At 47.8% G+C, this 22,457-nt stretch overlaps 1 protein-coding gene across 1 annotated transcript in view; it reads left to right on the top strand.

Annotated features, from left to right (window-relative positions):
- Positions 1–22,055, top strand: part of LOC119444409 (glutathione S-transferase 1-like) — a 112,047-nt gene extending 89,992 nt beyond the window's left edge. The window contains exon 5 of the mRNA XM_037708813.2: positions 21,321–22,055. Coding sequence (XP_037564741.2) covers positions 21,321–21,464 — 144 coding nt within the window. The 3' untranslated portion in view covers positions 21,465–22,055. The remainder of the gene's footprint in view (positions 1–21,320) is intronic.
- The last annotated feature ends 402 nt before the right edge of the window (positions 22,056–22,457 follow it).

Here is a 22,457-nt window from a genome sequence, read left to right as displayed (position 1 = left end):
TGATCGATTATTTTTCCTGGGCATATTTGATAGCATCTGTACAACACGCCTTCATCCAGGCAGAACGAATGGGCGGTTGTACCTTTTCCCGGAATATTTTTCCCGATTTTGCTTCTACAAACTTGAAGTGTTGTGTCTTCCTGCTGCTTTGTCCGAAACATTTCTCTTGACAATTGTAAGGCTCCAACGCTCACCGGGGACCATGGTTTCGAGATCTTGGCACCCACTATAACCTGCAGAAAACCACTGTCTTCTTTCGTAGTGCTCATCTCGCGTGATTTACTTGCTACAGAAGTAAACGAGGATGCTTTCCAATTGGGATCTGGCTCCATGGGTTGGCGTGCTCCAGGAACGTTACCAATGATCACATCATACAATGGTCTCTCCATGCACTTTGCGACCGTAACACCGGAGAAGTACGGTGATGAAATGTTGACTTCCGCTTCCGGAACGTTAATAGAGCTACCATCAGCCAGTAGTATGATAGACTCAGTGCCTATCATTGCTGCGTCCGGTACAAGATCTCGTCGTACGACTATACTATTGCTTCCTGTATCTCGCAGAACCCAAACGGTCTGTCCAAAAGCTCTCCTTTCAACACCGGCATGTCAAAAGACTTGCTAGACCAGACTCCCAAAGCATTAGAAAATGTCTCATCTTGCTGCTTGGTACTACGTTCAAAGCATTCCCGTGCATCTTTTTGCTGGTCGGGAGGTAGTATGCAGCATGCTGATGAGCCTTTGGCACCTGGTTCATTTCGTCTGCATGATTGCACATCGTGTCCATATCTGCGGCAATATTCACAATATGGCTGTTTTGTCTTCACACGGCAATCTGATGTCTTGTGTCCTATCTTATCACATATGAAGCAACGGACTTGAGACTTCACACCTGGTTTCTCATTCGTTTCTTTGCCAGGATTTTGTTCTAACCTCTCCTTGAACACCAGCAAATTATGCTGCCTCTGTGCCTCCAAATAGTGATCGGCCGCTTCCGAGGCCTCATCCACGGTCTTGCAGTTTCTCTCACGAAGAAAAAGCGCCAAGCGACTATGGCAGTTATTCAAGAATTGTTCTGCGACTATCAAGTCTCGAACCGCATTGAACGTCTTCCCCTGGTTTGCCATCTCCACCCAACGGTCGAAGTAGCTGAAAAGCCGAGTAGCATACTGCTTGCCGGTTTCTCCATCCTGTGGTTTACTTTGCCGGAATCTCTCTCGGTATCCCTCAGCAGTAAACCGAAATCGTTTTAACAATGCTAGTTTTGCTTTGTTGTAATCCAGGGAGTCTTCGGGCGATAAACGACCAAACACTTTCAGTGCTTCCCATCGAGGCACAAGCTGAGAGCGGTGGCCCACTTTTCTTTTGGCCAGCCTTGTCCCGTGGCTACATGTTCAAAGCGCTTTAAATATGCGTCGAGGTCATCTCGAGAATCATTGAACATGGGGATCAGATTATGTGGGTTGATGGGGGCCAAGACTTCCGCTTGGTTCATGTGACTTGCACCATTCCCACTCCCACTGCTTTCTCCCACCTCAGCGAGCCTCAGACGCAACTGCAAATTCTTTTCTTCTAGCTCAAGGCGCTGTTTGGTCGCCTCTCTTTCCGCTGCCCGTTCCTCACGCGCCTTCGCATCTTCCTCCCGAGCTTTGGTGACTTGCTCGTCCGCCCAATTTCTCAGCTCCGCGCCCTGCAGCCCCAAGCGCTCACCCAACGTAATAAATTCTGCCAAACTCATATTCACCTGTCGCTAAAGCAACTGTGAACAACCGGCTTCGTCCTGTCGCGTGGACGCCAATTTGTGATGATTTGGTCTTCCTAAGTCAACGAGGGGTTGTTTACCCGGGAATGTATTTGTATTTGCACGGTTCGAATTATTGTGGCCACCACTGAGACTAATTCGCAGTGGGGAAAAGAAACAACGAAGCCGATTGTTAACAAGACATGAACATATAATTAACACAAACTGTAACACACAAACTAATTAACCAAGGTACTAAGACTAATATTAAAGTTCATGCACTTTTAAATGTTCTCTCACAATAAAGAATTATATATAACATAATTAAAGTTCGTGACCGGTCACCATTACTTGGTAGCGTCGGTGCAGCGCTGTACGGGGCGGCGTTGCGACGGCGTCAGATGCAGTGCGTCGGTCGCGTGAGTATAGGACGATAAGGCACTACTTGTGTCTTGACGATCGTCCGCAGCTCGGCCAAGAAGTCACAGGAGGAAAGTAGATAGGGCTTGCCTTCAGCACCATGTCACTGCAGGACCCACGGACACCAAAGGCTTGGAGGTAGAACAGAGGCCGGATCGTCGCTGAAGTTATGAAACTCGGGCCCGCAGCCCGACAGCTTCGCTTCTCCGCCCGGCCCTCCTGAAGTCTTTGAGACTCGGACCCACAGTCAGACAGCCTCACTTCTCCGACGGGTGCTCTTGAGGTTCGGACCCAGAGCCCGACAACCTTGCCTCGACCACTCCGCACACCGGCCTTCTTTTTCGAACCCTGCCTTCCTTCTCTTCTTCTTCTGCTCCCTCCTCCAGCAATCGTGTGTCTTCGTGATTCGCTGTTGGCCGAGGTGCCGCGTCAGGCGAGCACGCGCCGAATCCCGCCGTTCTTTTTCTTCTTTTATGGTTACTGATCGTCCGCCGCACCAGACACGCGCACATAAGTCTTTTATACATGACAAAAAGTCCCCCTTTTCGAAAAGTTTTTTTTTTTGATGAAGCGAAAATAATAAAAAAAACTGTGGCGATGCGCGTGGTCTCGTGAGACTTTATACAGTGCATGTACTAACAGATTGAGCGACATGCAGACTTCAACCACAAAAAACAATAAAAGAAACAAGAAAGCATACAGAAGCATGAACTCCCAAAGTGCAAGATTCAATAGCTGATCCTGACCTACTTAAATAATCAGCTCCAACCTTTTCTGAGGAATGCCTTTGATACCCCCACCTGCTTCAGCTTTTAAAGCGTGGTAAGGGGCTTCATTTTCTGGTTCGTCAATCACTATAAACGAGGAAGTTTGGAACCTAGCTAGTGGTTGGCGCTCTTCATACCGCTTCAGCATGTTGATGTGGAATAATTTAGTGGTATGGCCTACGTCCAACCAGTAGTCAAAGTTGTTTTTCTTTCCAGTGACTACAAATGGTCCCTTCCATTGCATCATGAGTTTGTTATCACTGGTTGGGAGGAGTATGAGTGCACGATCTCCTATCTTCAGCTGTCGACAACTGTTTCGGTCGTAGTACCCCTTTGAGTCTTCTGAGCTTTGCACAAGTTCTGGTGAGCTAACTTCAAAGTCTCTTCTAGTCGGTTTTTGAGGTCGAGGACATATGGATATGTCGTCTTAACATCTTCCTTGAGCCTGTCTCTTGTCCAGAGATCCTTGAGTATGGCCAAGGGTCCTCGTACTTGTCGTCCGTATATCAATTCAAATGACGAAAAACCGAGGCTGGTTTGTGGCACCTCACGGTACGCAAAAAGAAGAGGAGCAAGATATCGATCCCAAGCTTTTGGTTTCTCTTGGCATAGTTTCCGCAGCATCATCTTAAGGGTTCCGTTGAAGCGCTCCACCATTCCATTACACATTGGATGATAAGGCGTTGAACTGAGATGCTTGATGGCGAGTAAATCATTGATTTCTTTCACCAACTCTGATGTAAAACAAGATGCCTGGTCACAAAGGATCTCGTGTGGAAAACCGATCCTTGAGAACATCTCAACCAACCCTTCGACTACAGTTGCTGAGTCAATAGAAGGTAAAGGGATGGCGTCCGGGAAGCGAGTTGCAAAGTCCACAAGAGTGAGTATATATCGGTTGCCCTTACTCGATGTTGGAGTCAAGGGACCGATGATATCTACCGCTACCCGTTCGAATGGGGTATCTATAAGCGGCATTCGTCCCAGTGGAGCCTTGCCCACTCTACCTTTTGGGAAGGTTCTTTGACATACATCGCACGATCTCACAAATCTTTTAACGTCCTCTTGGACGCCGGGCCAATAAAATGATCCAAGGACCCGTTCCGTGGTTTTCCGTATGCCTTGATGCCAGACAAGGAGTTGTCATGTGCCATATTAAGGACTTCGAGGCGTAGGCATTTCGGTACCACTGCTTGATCGATTATTTTTCCTGGGCATATTTGATAGCATCTGTACAACACGCCTTCATCCAGGCAGAACGAATGGGCGGTTGTACCTTTTCCCGGAATATTTTTCCCGATTTTGCTTCTACAAACTTGAAGTGTTGTGTCTTCCTGCTGCTTTGTCCGAAACATTTCTCTTGACAATTGTAAGGCTCCAACGCTCACCGGGGACCATGGTTTCGAGATCTTGGCACCCACTATAACCTGCAGAAAACCACTGTCTTCTTTCGTAGTGCTCATCTCGCGTGATTTACTTGCTACAGAAGTAAACGAGGATGCTTTCCAATTGGGATCTGGCTCCATGGGTTGGCGTGCTCCAGGAACGTTACCAATGATCACATCATACAATGGTCTCTCCATGCACTTTGCGACCGTAACACCGGAGAAGTACGGTGATGAAATGTTGACTTCCGCTTCCGGAACGTTAATAGAGCTACCATCAGCCAGTAGTATGATAGACTCAGTGCCTATCATTGCTGCGTCCGGTACAAGATCTCGTCGTACGACTATACTATTGCTTCCTGTATCTCGCAGAACCCAAACGGTCTGTCCAAAAAGCTCTCCTTTCAACACCGGCATGTCAAAAGACTTGCTAGACCAGACTCCCAAAGCATTAGAAAATGTCTCATCTTGCTGCTTGGTACTACGTTCAAAGCATTCCCGTGCATCTTTTTGCTGGTCGGGAGGTAGTATGCAGCATGCTGATGAGCCTTTGGCACCTGGTTCATTTCGTCTGCATGATTGCACATCGTGTCCATATCTGCGGCAATATTCACAATATGGCTGTTTTGTCTTCACACGGCAATCTGATGTCTTGTGTCCTATCTTATCACATATGAAGCAACGGACTTGAGACTTCACACCTGGTTTCTCATTCGTTTCTTTGCCAGGATTTTGTTCTAACCTCTCCTTGAACACCAGCAAATTATGCTGCCTCTGTGCCTCCAAATAGTGATCGGCCGCTTCCGAGGCCTCATCCACGGTCTTGCAGTTTCTCTCACGAAGAAAAAGCGCCAAGCGACTATGGCAGTTATTCAAGAATTGTTCTGCGACTATCAAGTCTCGAACCGCATTGAACGTCTTCCCCTGGTTTGCCATCTCCACCCAACGGTCGAAGTAGCTGAAAAGCCGAGTAGCATACTGCTTGCCGGTTTCTCCATCCTGTGGTTTACTTTGCCGGAATCTCTCTCGGTATCCCTCAGCAGTAAACCGAAATCGTTTTAACAATGCTAGTTTTGCTTTGTTGTAATCCAGGGAGTCTTCGGGCGATAAACGACCAAACACTTTCAGTGCTTCCCCATCGAGGCACAAGCTGAGAGCGGTGGCCCACTTTTCTTTTGGCCAGCCTTGTCCCGTGGCTACATGTTCAAAGCGCTTTAAATATGCGTCGAGGTCATCTCGAGAATCATTGAACATGGGGATCAGATTATGTGGGTTGATGGGGGCCAAGACTTCCGCTTGGTTCATGTGACTTGCACCATTCCCACTCCCACTGCTTTCTCCCACCTCAGCGAGCCTCAGACGCAACTGCAAATTCTTTTCTTCTAGCTCAAGGCGCTGTTTGGTCGCCTCTCTTTCCGCTGCCCGTTCCTCACGCGCCTTCGCATCTTCCTCCCGAGCTTTGGTGACTTGCTCGTCCGCCCAATTTCTCAGCTCCGCGCCCTGCAGCCCCAAGCGCTCACCCAACGTAATAAATTCTGCCAAACTCATATTCACCTGTCGCTAAAGCAACTGTGAACAACCGGCTTCGTCCTGTCGCGTGGACGCCAATTTGTGATGATTTGGTCTTCCTAAGTCAACGAGGGGTTGTTTACCCGGGAATGTATTTGTATTTGCACGGTTCGAATTATTGTGGCCACCACTGAGACTAATTCGCAGTGGGGAAAAGAAACAACGAAGCCGATTGTTAACAAGACATGAACATATAATTAACACAAACTGTAACACACAAACTAATTAACCAAGGTACTAAGACTAACATTAAAGTTCATGCACTTTTAAATGTTCTCTCACAATAAAGAATTATATATAACATAATTAAAGTTCGTGACCGGTCACCATTACTTGGTAGCGTCGGTGCAGCGCTGTACGGGGCGGCGTTGCGACGGCGTCAGATGCAGTGCGTCGGTCGCGTGAGTATAGGACGATAAGACACTACTTGTGTCTTGACGATCGTCCGCAGCTCGGCCAAGAAGTCACAGGAGGAAAGTAGATAGGGCTTGCCTTCAGCACCATGTCACTGCAGGACCCACGGACACCAAAGGCTTGGAGGTAGAACAGAGGCCGGATCGTCGCTGAAGTTATGAAACTCGGGCCCGCAGCCCGACAGCTTCGCTTCTCCGCCCGGCCCTCCTGAAGTCTTTGAGACTCGGACCCACAGTCAGACAGCCTCACTTCTCCGACGGGTGCTCTTGAGGTTCGGACCCAGAGCCCGACAACCTTGCCTCGACCATTCCGCACACCGGCCTTCTTTTTCGAACCCTGCCTTCCTTCTCTTCTTCTTCTGCTCCCTCCTCCAGCAATCGTGTGTCTTCGTGATTCGCTGTTGGCCGAGGTGCCGCGTCAGGCGAGCACGCGCCGAATCCCGCCGTTCTTTTTCTTCTTTTATGGTTACTGATCGTCCGCCGCACCAGACACGCGCACATAAGTCTTTTATACATGACACAGCCCTTCGTTCCGCACTCCTTTTGCGACTTGAGCTGGCACTGCTCGCCGTGCTTGGACCTGGCGTCATCTCTGAAATATTCTCATAAAGTTCCTTCACAATCTCTGTAGGCTCTTCAGTTTGTTCTTCTGTGAGGAGAGCTGTCTCAACCAAGGCTACTTCTTTGCTGTCACTCACGTTGCTTACAGTTCTGCATGAAAATAAAACAAAAAGAAACATTGCCAAAGGGGCTCGCAACAACTCCTCTGTATGTACAGGTTTATTCCGAATATGCATGCCAAAAACACTCTAAAGCGACAGAGCTCCAGAAGCTTTAACTGCTCTTTCACAAAAATAATACCACATTTTAAGCAATCTGATTCGCAAAAAATCGCACTCAGCGCCATAGGGCTGAGCGACTACCATTCACAAGGCGCTTTACAAGTGTACTGCTTTAAAAGTGAACGATCAGTTAGAACTCTGCAAAAAAGTTTTCTTTCTGCTACACCTATGGGTGCCCTCCATTCAGTTATCCTTTTATTTGGGCAGTGCTTAGTCTGTGGCTTTGCTTCAAAGAATACAAAGCCACAAGAAAAAGAAAAGAAAGAAAACAGCAAGAACGGGATGCATAAATACAAACAAGTAAAAGTAGCATTCCCTTTTCATTTTACCCGGACGCGGCCGCCATTGCAGCCTCTCTGTCCCGTGCCGTGGGGCAACAACGGTCAAGAGCGGGGCCACCCGCGCACCGCTTCGCTGGTGCAAAGTATAGCTGTCAGCTTACATTGAACAATGTAATCAACATTGAACACATTTTACGAAGCTTACTGCAGCGGTGTGTCCCAGGAATTGAGTGCATACATCAATACTTCTTTTTGGGCGAGTTGGTACATCTTGAGACTTTGGGTAACAGCGCAAACAGACGACCACAAAAAGGGGAGACACGGACACACAGGCGCTGACTAACAACTGGTTTTATTGTGAAGGATAGGACACCTTATATATGCCAGAGTGAAGCAAGGGAAAGGGGAAAACATAACAAGGGTAACATCAAGCCAACAACGCAAGCGCAAAAACGCCAACCAAGCGCAACAAGACGCAAACAATTATTTTTCTTTCTAATCTGAACCCCCGATAGCCGCATCCAGAAGATAAAATTCAGCGTCAAAGAGAGCAAGGGAAGGGGTGCTGAAGCACTTGCTACCGAACTTCCTGATGTGGTAGGCTTCCAAACTGATGCGCGCTGTCTTGTCACTACTCTTTCCTAGAATCGTCGTCTCCTTTAACCGGGCCACACAATCAGTGCACTTGCTAACGTGCGCAACTATATGTGCGTATTTGTCATCTCGTTTTTTCAGTTTTAGAGCGTGTTCCCCTAAACGGTCATTGACACAGCGACCAGTTTCGCCGACGTAAAACATCCCACAAGACATGGGAATGCAATACACCACTCCAGTGGAACATTTGACGAACGGCGGTTGGTGGTTCTTCTGGCATCCACGTTTACTGGTGTTGCAGATACGTGGGCACAACTTTCCCAGCTTGTTAGGGGCAGAAAAACATATTGGCACGCCGTGCCTACTTGCCACCTTCTTCAGATTGTGGGAGAGTTTATGGATGTAGGGGACCACCTCAGGTCTATGTGCCTTCCGGTGATCCTCCGCCGTTGTACTTCCCGTTCCACGCTTGAATTTTTGAAGGAGGGTTTCAGAAACAGCAGTCAAGACCGAGACGGGAAACCCTGCAGCCAAAAGACGGCTTACCTGATTGTTAAAACTGAGCGTCATCTGATGTGGGCACGATTTCTGGAGAGCCGATTCCATACACATCACCGCTATTCCTCGGGATCCTCCGCCGTTGTACGGGAAGTACAACGGCGGAGGATCACCGGAAGGCACATAGACCTGAGGTGGTCCCCTACATCCATAAACTCTCCCACAATCTGAAGAAGGTGGCAAGTAGGCACGGCGTGCCAATATGTTTTTCTGCCCCTAACAAGCTGGGAAAGTTGTGCCCACGTATCTGCAACACCAGTAAACGTGGATGCCAGAAGAACCACCAACCGCCGTTCGTCAAATGTTCCACTGGAGTGGTGTATTGCATTCCCATGTCTTGTGGGATGTTTTACGTCGGCGAAACTGGTCGCTGTGTCAATGACCGTTTAGGGGAACACGCTCTAAAACTGAAAAAACGAGATGACAAATACGCACATATAGTTGCGCACGTTAGCAAGTGCACTGATTGTGTGGCCCGGTTAAAGGAGACGACGATTCTAGGAAAGAGTAGTGACAAGACAGCGCGCATCAGTTTGGAAGCCTACCACATCAGGAAGTTCGGTAGCAAGTGCTTCAGCACCCCTTCCCTTGCTCTCTTTGACGCTGAATTTTATCTTCTGGATGCGGCTATCGGGGGTTCAGATTAGAAAGAAAAATAATTGTTTGCGTCTTGTTGCGCTTGGTTGGCGTTTTTGCGCTTGCGTTGTTGGCTTGATGTTACCCTTGTTATGTTTTCCCCTTTCCCTTGCTTCACTCTGGCATATATAAGGTGTCCTATCCTTCACAATAAAACCAGTTGTTAGTCGGCGCCTGTGTGTCCGTGTCTCCCCTTTTTGTGGTCGTCTGTTTGCGCTGTTACCCAAAGTCTCGAGTGCATACGTACACAGCCTCTTCCATGGTGTCATGTAGAAACCACATAACTCTCTTTTTTAGTTCCGTCTCTCTTTTCCGTCTAAAAGAGGGCCGTCTAAAGAAGAGGGCCACTCTTTTTGAGTTCCGTCTTGCGAACCGCTCCCGCTCCGTGAGGCATCTTCATTTTCTTTTTTTTTTCTTTTATCGAAACATGTCGCGGAGGCTGCGCCAGCGGGTCTGCGCTTCGTCAGGCCTCACTGAAAATGGATAGACGAAAAAATGCGGTAGTAAAAGGCATGCGCGTGCATATATAGACGTGCTTCACTTTTTTGGGGCAAAAAGATCAACACCGTACAGGTGTACAAGAACACTTACCATTTGGTTTCACTTGTTTCAGGAGTTCTGCGACTTCAACCCACAGACGATCACGAAGGTCGGAGTCACGGTATTTCTCTAACCGCGTATTCCACAGAAGTGGCCTCTTTTCGACTTCGGCAATAAGCATCTCAGTAAATGCTGCCCGTGCCATTCTCGCGCGCGCGGCACAAAATATTTGCAAGCGACTGGAGAAATCAGTACAGCTCAGAAAAGGCTGCAGTGCTGATGCGAGAAGGAAAACCATCTGTGTGGGGGCGAACGTCTGGGCTTGGCCTGGGGTGGATCGCGTCGTCATGTCCTTCGCGGTTTATTAGATTGGATTGGGAAAACATTTATTGAGCCTGCAGTATAAAAGCGTGCACGCGCGCTTCGGACGTGGCGTCCGTCGTCATCTTGGCGGGTGCTCCGCGAGGATCCCCCCGCTCGCCGTTGCCGGCTCGCCGTAGGGATGGTAATAATGATGAACGATTAATCGTTTAATCGACTAAATGTACGCCGCAAAATGATTAATCGTCATCGATGTCTACCTTTAATTTGATCGGTTTAATCGATTAGAGCAGTTCGATTAATCGTTTTCTAGACAGTGACTAAAGTGGCGTGAAAATTTTGAAATCGTACATTAGAAAGCGGAGTACGAGCAACGACAGCGTGGCTGCGAAGACCGAGAGCGACTGTCGACTGTTTTCCCGAGTCATGTCGAGCTGGCCAAGTGCTTCCCCGCTTTACGCACACGTCACACAGGCTGCCTGGGGCCGGGGAGAGGCCTCCCCCGTGGAGGAAGAAATAAATTAGGAGAGAGCATTACGTGAGGCAGCAAGTCTTGGCAAGCGAACTCACCGTCAAGCCATTTCCTTTGCTTTTTACCTCGCAGTATAGGGTCAGCACATGACCCTGGGAAATAACGTATTGACCGACAATGTTTGCTTCGTAGTAGTTTAAAATCGGTGCGCACCCGTTCAGCTGCGCTGCTGCCCTGCACCCGGCAGCATTAAACATACCGCGCGCTCTGATGTGGCGAACACGTGTTGAGCCATTACATCTCGATGTCAGTCGTGCTGCGACGCTCTCTTCTAATTTCTCCTTCCTCCATGCCCACCCTCCTCAGTAAGTGCCATTTTTAACATACAGGGTGTTCATTTTTAAGTTTTACAGAATTTTTAGAAATCGCCCTTGGCAGGTAGCATAATTCTTATCATTGAGCTGCGTTATTCGATAAGGCGGACATTAGCACAAGAAATCGAAACACATATTCAACTAATAACAAAAAAATCATTAATTAATTTCTTAGTTAATTACTTTACGACACAACTAGCAATTTACGAATTTTAGCCGGTGAGCTTTTCAGGCCTATCCACTCGGAATGAACTTCCAGAATCAAAGCAGTTTGGAGATATGCGCCATCAAACTCGCCGTAAAAATGCACTGTTGTTCCACCTACTTTTTTTACCAAATGCATTGAAGCACAAAAGTAGCTGGAACGCCCATGTATTTCGTCCCACACTTTCAGAAGTAATATCTCGAAACTGGTGTCATCCTGGAAATTTATTTCCAGTAGATGCGTCTTGCAAACTCACCGGCTACAATTCGTAAATTGCAATATGTGTCGTAAAGTAACTAACTAAGAAGTTCATTAGTCAATTTTTGTTAATTGGTTGAATATGTCTTTCGATTTCTCGTGCTACTAATGTCCGCCTCTTCGAATAACCCAGCTCAACGATAACAATTATGCTACCTGCCACAGGCGAATTTTTAAAATTCTGTAAAACTTAAATATTGTCACGTAGTAGTGACGGTGAAGAAAACAGTCGCGAAACTCCGAATGACGAAACGGATTTTTCATTGGGCGAACCTGTGCCCACGAAAGCAAGTTGCACTCGAAGCACAACGATAGTGGCCAAACACAGTCGGCGATCGTCGAAATCTGATCAGCGGCGAAACGCGTCGGCTTTTATACGTGAGTCATCGAAGGTTCCAGATTAATCCCTGGTGCCCGCGTGTCTTCCAGAAAGTACTAGACAATTCGCGTCGCTCATACAATCAGATTACATAAGCGTCCATGACAATAGACGACGGATAGAAGCATCGATAACGATCGAGAAACTTCCAATACATGCAGGCGCTTCCTGCGCCTAGCGATAACGTTTAACATTTGTTAGCCGGTGAAAAGCGGTCACCAATGAAAGATAAACAAGTACACGTGTCAATATGAATACCCTGCATATTGCTTATTCCTTCAGATGCCGACGCAGTGGCAATTATAGTGGCAATTATAGTTGACCTCTAACAAATTAAACACTATTCTTTATCAAAGTTCATACACTTGTATTTATTATTCTGGTTCCACCTTTCAAACGTTAAAATAGGCACTTACGTGAGTAGATAACCGTGTTTCAGCCTTTTTAAAGCGCCCAAGAAAAGTCGAATAATCGATTAATCGATGAAAAACCCCGCATCGAAAGCGATTAATCGATTATACGATAAACCGACGAACGATTAATCGTTAATCGATTAAAAAATTTAATCGACCATCCCTAGCTCGCCGGGCTCCTGCCTAGCCAGCGCCTCGATGACCTGCTGGACGGCCTGGAGTTGTGTATCTTAGTCGTCGCTCCGCGTTACTTCCTCTTGCTGCGGCAGTATACGTCCCGAGGTAGTTTCGATTGGATAGAAAAAAAAAAAAAAAACGTGCCCAGGAGGCCGCTCGTAAACATGGCGTCGAATGTTTGAAATGGGCGCCGCGCGATCACGTATGAGCAAACCGCCTCCTATTGGTCCTCCGTTCTCACCGCATCTGCGTTTTCGGAGAGCAGTTCAGCACGCCGAACATCGAAAAATCGCACACACGAAGGGTGTGGCGCCCTATTTCCCGCAGCTGCAAATTCGCAAGAAATCGCAGACAAAATCGCACCATGTGAAACGGGCTTTAGTCTGCTAGCAGGTATGCGCGCTCCCTGCTCTTCCTCGTCATGTTGCTCGCAACACTCGGTCCATAGCGGCACACAGAGAGTAGCCGAGAAGCGCTGAGTCGCGGCGAAGACCCGTCCGTTACCGGCACAGTAACTCGCCGCACGCCGTTTGCTCATTCGCGGGCCGTAGTTCGACGGTGGTTTTATTCACCAATGGCGAGATTTCCTTGCTTAGAGAGGATGATACCGGCACCCATTTGTGCGGAAGCCTCACTGCCGCTGATCGCTCGACGTCGCCGATATCGTCGCAAGGCCTTATCCGGTTCACTTCAAAGATAAAGCGGACGACGCTACCGAATGAATCGCCGACGCTAACAAGCCGCAATATTTCCTTACCGTTGTTGTCGCTCTTCGCAATAATTGTACACAAAGAAAATACGCTGATATTAGCGGCGCCGTCGGCTGCGATGCGAGCCCAGCCAAGCCGGTCGTCTGCCGTCGGTAGCCGTGCACTGCAGCTGAGCTCGACAAGTATCGGAGCTCTCGTTCATGTTTAACGTTTGACAGTGGATATCGTTTTTAATAAAATGTGCAATTTATGCATCACTTTATCGAGCGGAAATTGCTTGGAGTAGAAGCTGCAGCCGATGTTTGCAGTGGAGCTTCGCGGTCGTCGATTGGCCCGTCAGTCGTGTGGCGGGCGGTGCGCCGGCCGAACTGCCGTCTACTTTGGATACCTCTCGCACGGCAGACGTTTTACGGCACTGGAGGCCGGTTCGCCGTCGGTATATTTGTCGCAAAAATGGGTGTGTCGTAACCGGAAGTGACAGTGTTTTGAAAAGCGCGCTGACATTTGGAGGGGTATTCGGCGAGGTGAGACCAACCGATAAACGGACAGTAGCGAAGGAAAGAGCGAAACGTGCGAGGGCCGTGTTTCGATCATCAAACGCGTATAACTCCGTTGTAACGGCACCATATCGAAAAATTCTCGCGGCTACGTGTCAACTGTAGACTCTTGCACAACTGCAACACCACAACTAATTTTCGCCCTCTGGGTGGTTTAGGGGCCCTTTAACAACGTACATCCAGAAACGAGAAACTAATGCTAGCGCTGGATCTGAAAAGCACATTTCACGATGTGTCCCACGAGGCCATTCTGCGGGAACTTGAGGATATAAATTTCGGTGAAGGCGTCTTCACCTACATCCACTTTTCCTTTTTAAAGAACCCCAGGTGGTCAAAATTAACGGATCCCTCCAATGCGGCGTCTCTCATAGCCATATTCTCATTTTTGGGTGTAAAACCCCAGAAATTATCATTACTATTATTACCGTTTACCTGTGCTCTCAGTTCTTCATGATATATTGGTAAGTTCGACACGTTGAGATCGAGACTGGCATTCAACACGTTTTTATCGTCACACCCACCGTATCAGAGGGATTTCTGGCCGTCGTCTTATGACCACACGTCATATTGTTATCGTTCATCGTGACGTGAGTGCAAGTATGTCAAGTTACTAATGCCATGACCCATCAGTCATCTTAGTCACACATTTGTGCATTTCCACACTATACCGTGTGAACGAGCCGCGAGAGTTACGCGGTTTGTGTTTATTTTTGGTACCGCGGCATCGGCCAACAGACACATTCCGCTTCCCAACAGCCCAGTTAAGGATTTCGCCTTAATAAAGAAACGACAGAGCGCTGGATGCAGTCTTGTAAAGCAAATCGAATGCATGAAATAAAAGAAAGGAAACGATAGGGTGTAAAAGCGTTAGCATGAGCTAGCCATATCTGCTACGTTCTCTGGGTTATTATCGCGGTCTCCAGCTTATTTTCTTCTGCAGCACACGTACGTTCACGTTGCTCATTCCACGCATAACTAAATGAAGTAAGCGCGCGGATTGCGTTACTCAAACAGCCGCGTATGCGCGGACCAAGCGAGCTAGAAGGAAATAGACAAAATACCCGTATTCAAAGCCGGCAAACGCGTTTGACAGTGGATATCGTGACAGTGTAGTAGCGAAGGAAAGAGGGAAACGTGCGAGGGCCGTGTTTCGATCATCAAACGCGTATAACTCCGTTGTTACGGCACCATATCGAAAAATTCTCGCGGCTACGTGTCAACTGTAGACTCGTGCACAACTGCAACACCACAACTAATTTTCGCCCTCTGGGTGGTTTAGGGGCCCCTTAACAACGTACATCCAGAAACGAGAAACTAATGCTAGCGCTGGATCTGAAAAGCATATTTCACGATGTGTCCCACGAGGCCATTCTGCGAGAACTTGAGGATATAAATTTCGGTGAAGGTGTCTTCACCTACATACACTTTTCCTCGCGGGAAAAACTGCAACGATTGGCCTAGAAACATTCAGTCAGAAAATTTCGAGATGCCCAACAGAGGAACCCCGCAGGGGGCAATCCTATCCCCATTGCGTTTCAGCTTAGCAATGTTCGATCTCCGTAGACGACTAGATGAAATACCAGGCCTAGGCTACACTGTATCCGCAGACGCTATTCCGCTATGGACTTCTAAAGGATCGCTCGGAAACAAAGAATGGACACTACATCAGGCCGCTGACGCAGTGTCTACCTTTGCGCGGCACAGCGGTCTGCAATGTGCACCCGCAAAATCAGCATTTATCCGAATACTGCCCCCGCGTAGCAGTAACAAAAAACAATACCATCTGCTGCTGTCCCATCTGGGCCTCATGACCTTACCTGCGGCCATTTGGCCTCTATGGGCGCCAGAGCGCCTGATGCACCTTCGTATCCTCAGTGGCGTCCGCCTCGTCCGGTCTGCTTTACTGCGGTATACGTGGCCACATATCACGTTACTGCAGTCGCCGCCAGCTGGATGAAAGCCGAGGCTATGCCGATTTCGAGCGCGACGATGATCCGAGGACCCGATCTATACTACCCAGGTCCGTCCGCTTTCACGCAGTGTCGTTCTCTATCTCCTCCAGAGTCTCCACATCTAACTCAGGGCTCCCGTTCGGCCATACGGCGTTCTCCTTCAACCTACAGCCGCTCCGCATCCCCGCTACGCCCCATCTCCCACCTTGCTGATCAACACTCGGAAAACTAAGGGTTGCAGTTTTTGGAGGGAAAACTGCATCCTGTGGAACATTGGAAATATCTCCTTGTCGCCCGGCCAATATGCTGTCTGCAACTCTCGAAGGCGTTCCTGTGCAAGCTCTCGTCGATACCGGTGCCCCTCTACCGCTCCCCAATGAGAATAATCTATTTTGATCATTGAATAAACGTTTACCTCTATCTCTCTTGCTATCGGGGCTATAGACTAGAACTCAGAGGTTTCTCCGCAGTCGCCATTTTCTCGCGACGGTCGCGCCGCGGTGCGAGCATTGGCTGTGGATTGCGGGCACCGCGAATCGCTGCACTGGCGGAAGCAGTAGCGGTGGCAATGAATTGTTCTTCAAGCGGACCGTTGACGCTTAAAATTGCCAAGTGCATCCTCATTTCACTCCTGCAATATGTACGCATGACGAACGCAGTAGAACACGCGCCGGATCGAGGGCACGCGTGACTTTTCAAACGTTTCGTGGTATCATGGTTGCAATGAAGGCAACGCATTTTCGTTTGCGGAAAACGTATGCATTGGTTTATGCGCGTCGTAAAGCGAGATATTCTGTTTGATTAAGTGTTCTGGCAAGTGCCAGCCATGGTGCAAGATAATTATTGCCAATAAGCATGCTACCGCTGCATGAAACGTCGCTGTGCGTTGTCACAGAGCCTTCGCAGTGACATGACAGTGTGTTGTGGCGAAGCTTTAGTTCTTGGCTAAAGTAAAAGAAGGTATAAAACTAGATTTTTTTCGTACCTTGACAGACTTATCCAAACAGCGTAGCAGTTTTCGAAATGCGTTTACACCTCGTCTAAAGTTACTCAGTGAAGAAAGCGATTAAACTAACAATATTGCCGCGAAGCACTGTTTTGATATGATAGAAGTTCCATACTGGCGAAATGATAGAAGTTCGTGTACTGTGCGATGTCAGTGCACGTTAAGGAGCCACAGGTGGTCGACATTTCCGGAACCGTCCACTACGGCGTGCATCATAATCACATCGTGATTTTGGCACGTAAAACCCCAGCAGTTATTACGACGAAACTTCTATGTGTCTCATGTGGAGGTGTCCTTTAAAGAGTTGGCAATGGCCTTGTCGAAAATTCGGCGTCGCCGCGGACGGCAAAAAACGTCACGTGGCCCTATGGAAATACATATACCCGATCACGTGCGGCGCATACCCCCATACCCAAGTTCAGGGTATGCGGGTATGTGCCACACGGGGTTTTACATGTAGCGAAAGCCTGTCATTTGGTAATGTATAACCTAATGTGTATAACCTAATGTATAACCTAATGCATGACGAAAATTGCACCGAAATTCGCCTTCAAGTCGTACAAAGAGTAACACCGAGCGAAATTTAAAAAAAATTGGCGCTCGCCACATTCCTATCAAGAATGCCGACGACGGCACAATGCCGTCGTGACGAGTAGCTTTTGTACACCGTTGCTACTCAGTCACACCGTGAGTAGCAACGACACAAACAGGCGCCACGCACAAATAAACACGCTGGTCCGCCCATTCTCGCAGTCCACGCCGAGAGGTGGCGCCTGGTGTCGAGAGTATTATCGGCGAGAAGTTGGAGTGGCGCCCTCTCGCGAATGACGTCACGGCCAGGACGCCGCTCGCTCCCGCATGCTCTTGAGCTCGCTCGGCTGCTGCGCGCGCTCGTTGGCTTCGTGCACGTTGTGCTGGCCGTACTTCCTAGTATGTTTCGGCTGCTTGCTGCTGCCACGCCTAAACTGCAATTTCTTTTACTGCGATAGCAATTATATGGACACTTCAACCGGATTTCTGCCGTCGCCGTGAGGTTCCGTATAGATAAAATCTTCGCCGCGCGCCGTATGCGCGAGCGGAAGCGTGCGGGGACGCGCGCTATCACGGAGAGCGAACGCACTCAATCTCCCACGCGCAAGCAAGGAAGCGGGAAGCCAGCGCCGGAGGGAGCGGGGGGGGGGGGGGGGGGCGCACTTCTACTCTGCCAACAACCGCGCTCGTCGCTCGCCCGCACCGTCTCTTATCTCCACACGGCTCTGACCTTTGTATGCGCTGTGCATTCGCCGCTTAGTTTCCGTTGAAGCGATAGACCGCATGTACCTTCGCCCGCTGCGGCGTATGCGCTTGCTGCCAGCGTTTTGACAGTCGTTGTTTGCAGTCATTCAGTGTGATCTATTCATGTTTGTGCGCGCTCACACCACGCTTGTTCATTCAGTTAGTAATAGTCGGGCCACATTTTCCAACGCACGCTACACATGCAATGCTGCCCGGATCGGCAGTGCAGCGCTACAGGTGTGTCCCTTCGCACGAGCTGCCCACGGGAAGCGCTTCTCAGCAACACCACCGTTTCACACGCGCCTTCTCGTGGTCATCGAGTCTCTCTTCATGACGGTCTAATTACGCCGCAGCACACCTGCTTACTTAATCGGCTCATGTTTACAATTCATATTGCTACCAAAGCCGCTCACCTCACTTTGTATGACATTGCTGTGTTGCTATCGCATTCATTGGTTCGCCCTTAGGGCGAAACTGTGACATTTTTTCGAAAATGCGTCAATCATGAAAACTTGCAGCTTGGATATCGCAAGTTATTTAGAGTTGAAGGGGTCTACAGCTTTTGCAATGCAGAGGTGTGCCGTGTGTGTCCATAAATTTTGCGCAAGGAGATTGTCCTGAAATTCACCACGAAAAATTTTGTATGTCGCTTAGCTCAAAGCATAACCGTCTCTTAGTACTTAGCTATGGCAGACATTGCATTTCACGGAACAGCGATCTCGGTATGATATTACAACGATACCGACGATACTGCCTGCGAAGCTTCCAAGGTGCTTATTGCTCTGGCGAGTTCTATTCAAATGTGGGCACTGTAATAATGCGTAAATGGAAGAGGTAGGTGCGCATTCTATATGAAAATGTTTTCTACCAATTTCACCGTTCTTAGGCGCACAGGAAAGCATTGTTCATGGCTGTTAACATGACAGCGCGTCACGTATAGTATAAACCTAACGAACACCATAACAATCACCTGAATGAAAAGCCTCGCAGTTAAGATCTAGAGTCAAGCCATTACAAGCGATGAAATATTTCAGAGTGCCCCAGCTGCAGCAGTCTTTATCGACAATGTGGTTCACCCCTCCCGCAACGGGGGCAAGCGACTGTTGTTATGGTGTCTGGGCGAGTCACGCATTGTTCGCGAAACCCAGCTGTTCACTACAACTCCGAATTAAATTCACGAAGCAATTCTTCACAGCGCCAATGCAATGCCTAAAGTATACTCGAGGCACTAGAGCACAGCTTAGGCTGCTTTCAAGAGGGAAATCCATGTACCTTCTAGATCACGATGTCACAACCTCAGTTGTTTAAATATACTAACTGAGAAACCTTCGCTTGATCAGTTCATAAAAGACCGCCTCGTACAGCCGCCTTATAAAAAAGACATCAAACGCCTCGTATGAATTCACTTCATTTTAGGCCACCTCCGGTCCATGATACTGTCTTCAATGTGTCCCATACTACTCTAACGAGTGAGGCCTCGGCTTCTTGCTAGCTGCATCCATACGGTATAGCAGGCACATTTCGCCCAAAAATTGTGCCGAGCAGCTGTGTCAGTTTCGCCAAACAGATCAGTCATCACTGGTGTTCCCCAATCGACAAGCACCCGTAAATTGTTGAATACAGTTAAACCTGTATCCCTGTAAAAGGAATAATTATTGGTCCACGCCTTCTCGTGCGGTGCAGACAGCTGAAAGCCTCAATTAGATGTAGTACAAGTTACCGCCGATTAAAATAAACCGGCAAAGAACTGCTTAATCTTGAGAAGCAGTTAAAAAATGACCGGCAGACTCTAGACTGCAGCGTTATTTCAGTCATCGTTCATGCTGCCGAACATTGCTGTGAAGAAATGCGAAATAAATTTTGCCATAAAGTACTCGGCGTGAGGAAACAAGTTTTCGCGGGTTAAAAATCAAGGTAAATGTTGTAGAAGTCATATTTATAGCCAGCGTTTGTTACACAATTGTTGCACCCCAGCAAGTATGGTCGCTTAACTGGATTGTGCTATCCTATGTTTTTGCGTTTACGCTTTTATTATCCATGCGAGCTACAGCTGCAGAGTATAGAACCCCACCGCGGTGGACTGAGCTCAGTCAGCAGGCACTGTAACGTTGCCTTTGAGTAATAATATATTGTTAATAACCTCTGAATAAATTTTTACGAGGACGTCGTGCAAATATATTGAGACGACCGCCATAAGTGTACTAGTATAAAGAACGAGAGTGAACAAAAGAAAACAATGCAGAAGGCGCTCGGATGCCCCGAGACACTCCCGAACTGTAGCAGATGACAGGTGCGAATCCTTGCCCTGACGTCACGCGAGCGGCGCTCGCAGCGCCCCTGTAGGTCGTTCTTAGAGGGTTTATAGGCGCGCCCGAAGCCTGCGTGCCAGGGTAAAATAATCTGTTCTATATAGGACGCGGCATAAGTAAAGAACTCTTCATATGAGTTCTATGCTCCACGTCCTCCTGGAGTGTCGGGAAGCCGAAAGAGAAAGAAAGAAACACTTTCCTTTCGCATATCACTATTGTGTCCCCCTACATCCCGCTATGTTTCTTGGTAAAGAACCACTTTTTAACAGCAAAGCAGTCCTCGCATTCTTGAACGATGTTGTGCTACATGTTATTAGCCCAATAAGTTCGTAGCGCATCCTCTTTCCAGAGGATGTTGCTGTGATAGTTTCTAATAGCACATGCCTCCAGGCCCTTGTGTCTCAAGGGCTCTGTTTAGGCACTTGTGCTTCTGGCCAATTCTTGCATCTGTGATATTTTGTGTCATATCATTCTCTCGCAAAGCATTGTTCATGTCTACAGTACACATCATTAGTCATTGCCATAATCTTATTACGTATAGATTTTACGCACTTTACAGCGACTGTTTTAGGCCCCTTTACAGCCATGTCACATCTAATGTTCATATAATTGACTATTCATATACCATTAACAAGCCATTACCATCGTCTTGGCGCTCTTTGGCCACATCTGGCCCTTGCGCCAATAAACCACAATAATCATCATATGAGTTCTATGCATACTAACACCCTGATATCTGAGACTATATCAGGCTTGATATGTCCATATATAAAAAATGAACTGGATCTTATGACTCATATTTCAAGTTTCTTAAGGATTGCTGCATGCGCATTTTCGAAGGACGTGATAGCTCTGCTTTGGGTAGTTTACTTTATCGGCCAATGTTCTAAAAAAAAAAAACTCGACGTACAGCTGTCACCGCGTTTCAACTTTCCCGATAGTTCCACTAATTCGTGCTTATCTTATAACCATTACACATTACTGCAGTATGGAAAACCAAAACAATTATGTGCATATCTTATTCACGTGTCATAACCATAAGCGCTAAACGTCCTAAACCAAGTATTTCTATCGATTAGACGCACAACATATGAAATGTAACAAACATGTATTGTGTCACGAATGATTGCAAGCCAATTAATTGCCATTTATATGTATTTTATGCAGTGCGCCGATTATGAACTGAGCCGCTTTCCCGTCGTCCTGGACTACTACGAGCGACTGAAATCTTCATTGCCTTACTACAACGAAATCAACGACCTTGGGATTCAGCAAATGCGAGGCATCCGCAGCCAAAACAATTCCAAGTAGAGACAGGACAACGGCGGACGCTTCATTGAAAGCGTTTCTCAGTTCTGCAGTTTCGCTCGTAGATCGAGGACAAGACTTGCTCTTATTCCGGACACACACTCATTGTTTGGTCCTTCTCTCTAAAAATGCCGGCTGTAGCACATATTGAAATTTATTACCAACTGCAGTAGGCAATGTTTTCAGGTATTTTCGACGGTGCCCGTAAAAGAGGCTTCATCTCGACGGATATTAGAGTGTCACGTGCTTCGCAATGCCTATACAAGCGCTGTAGATAAATCTTTTAACTGCAGTGACAGCGACATTTTCTAGCATATGTTACCGTCCCTTGCTCTATCTACAAGATTTACTCATTAAAATGGCTCGAATGCAATGCCAGCACAAATAATATCATGCTTCCCATGGCGTTTTTGAGTCGTGTTCTGCTTGCCAATGAGAGTGACTTGCAATGGGCTTTGTGTCTCCTACATGCGCGCAACCAGCCACTTGTGTAAAAAGCTGCTCTGTTCTAGCAGAGCTAACACAGTTAACACCATTGCAAATTCCGTGGAGGCTGCTACCAACACAGACTCCGTGTTCTGGCTCAATGTTACATTTAATCTACTTATACGTTACAAAATGGTTGTATACCTTTCGGGCAGCTTGAATCATGCGCTTCAAGAAGTTTTCGGTTATAAAGCTGCATGCACGGAGCTGTGTACCTTCGAGCCAAATGTGCGGCGCCAGGTGGTGTCAGAAGCGGAGAAAACTTAGGGCATCGAGGCACCCTAAGAAAACTGTCTGTTTCTAGCTATTTTTTCCGACAACGTAAGCACACAGCGCCGGAGCAAAATACGGCATTACTGGTAGAAAAGCAAATCTCCCACGCGCGTAGTCGTCTGCACAAAATGCTCGATAGCTCAAGACGCAAGGTCGAGAGACATATCGAGAGAAGCATTGAGAGGGGATTAATTACCCTATTTTTCTTAAATAAAATACAATGATTACAATTCACGG

The sequence above is a fragment of the Dermacentor silvarum genome, chromosome 3, assembly GCF_013339745.2.
Source record: "Dermacentor silvarum isolate Dsil-2018 chromosome 3, BIME_Dsil_1.4, whole genome shotgun sequence".
In the NCBI taxonomy this organism is placed as follows: Eukaryota; Metazoa; Arthropoda; class Arachnida; order Ixodida; family Ixodidae; genus Dermacentor; species Dermacentor silvarum.
Note: the sequence above shows the minus strand (reverse complement) of the source record. Positions and strands in the feature narration are given on the sequence as shown.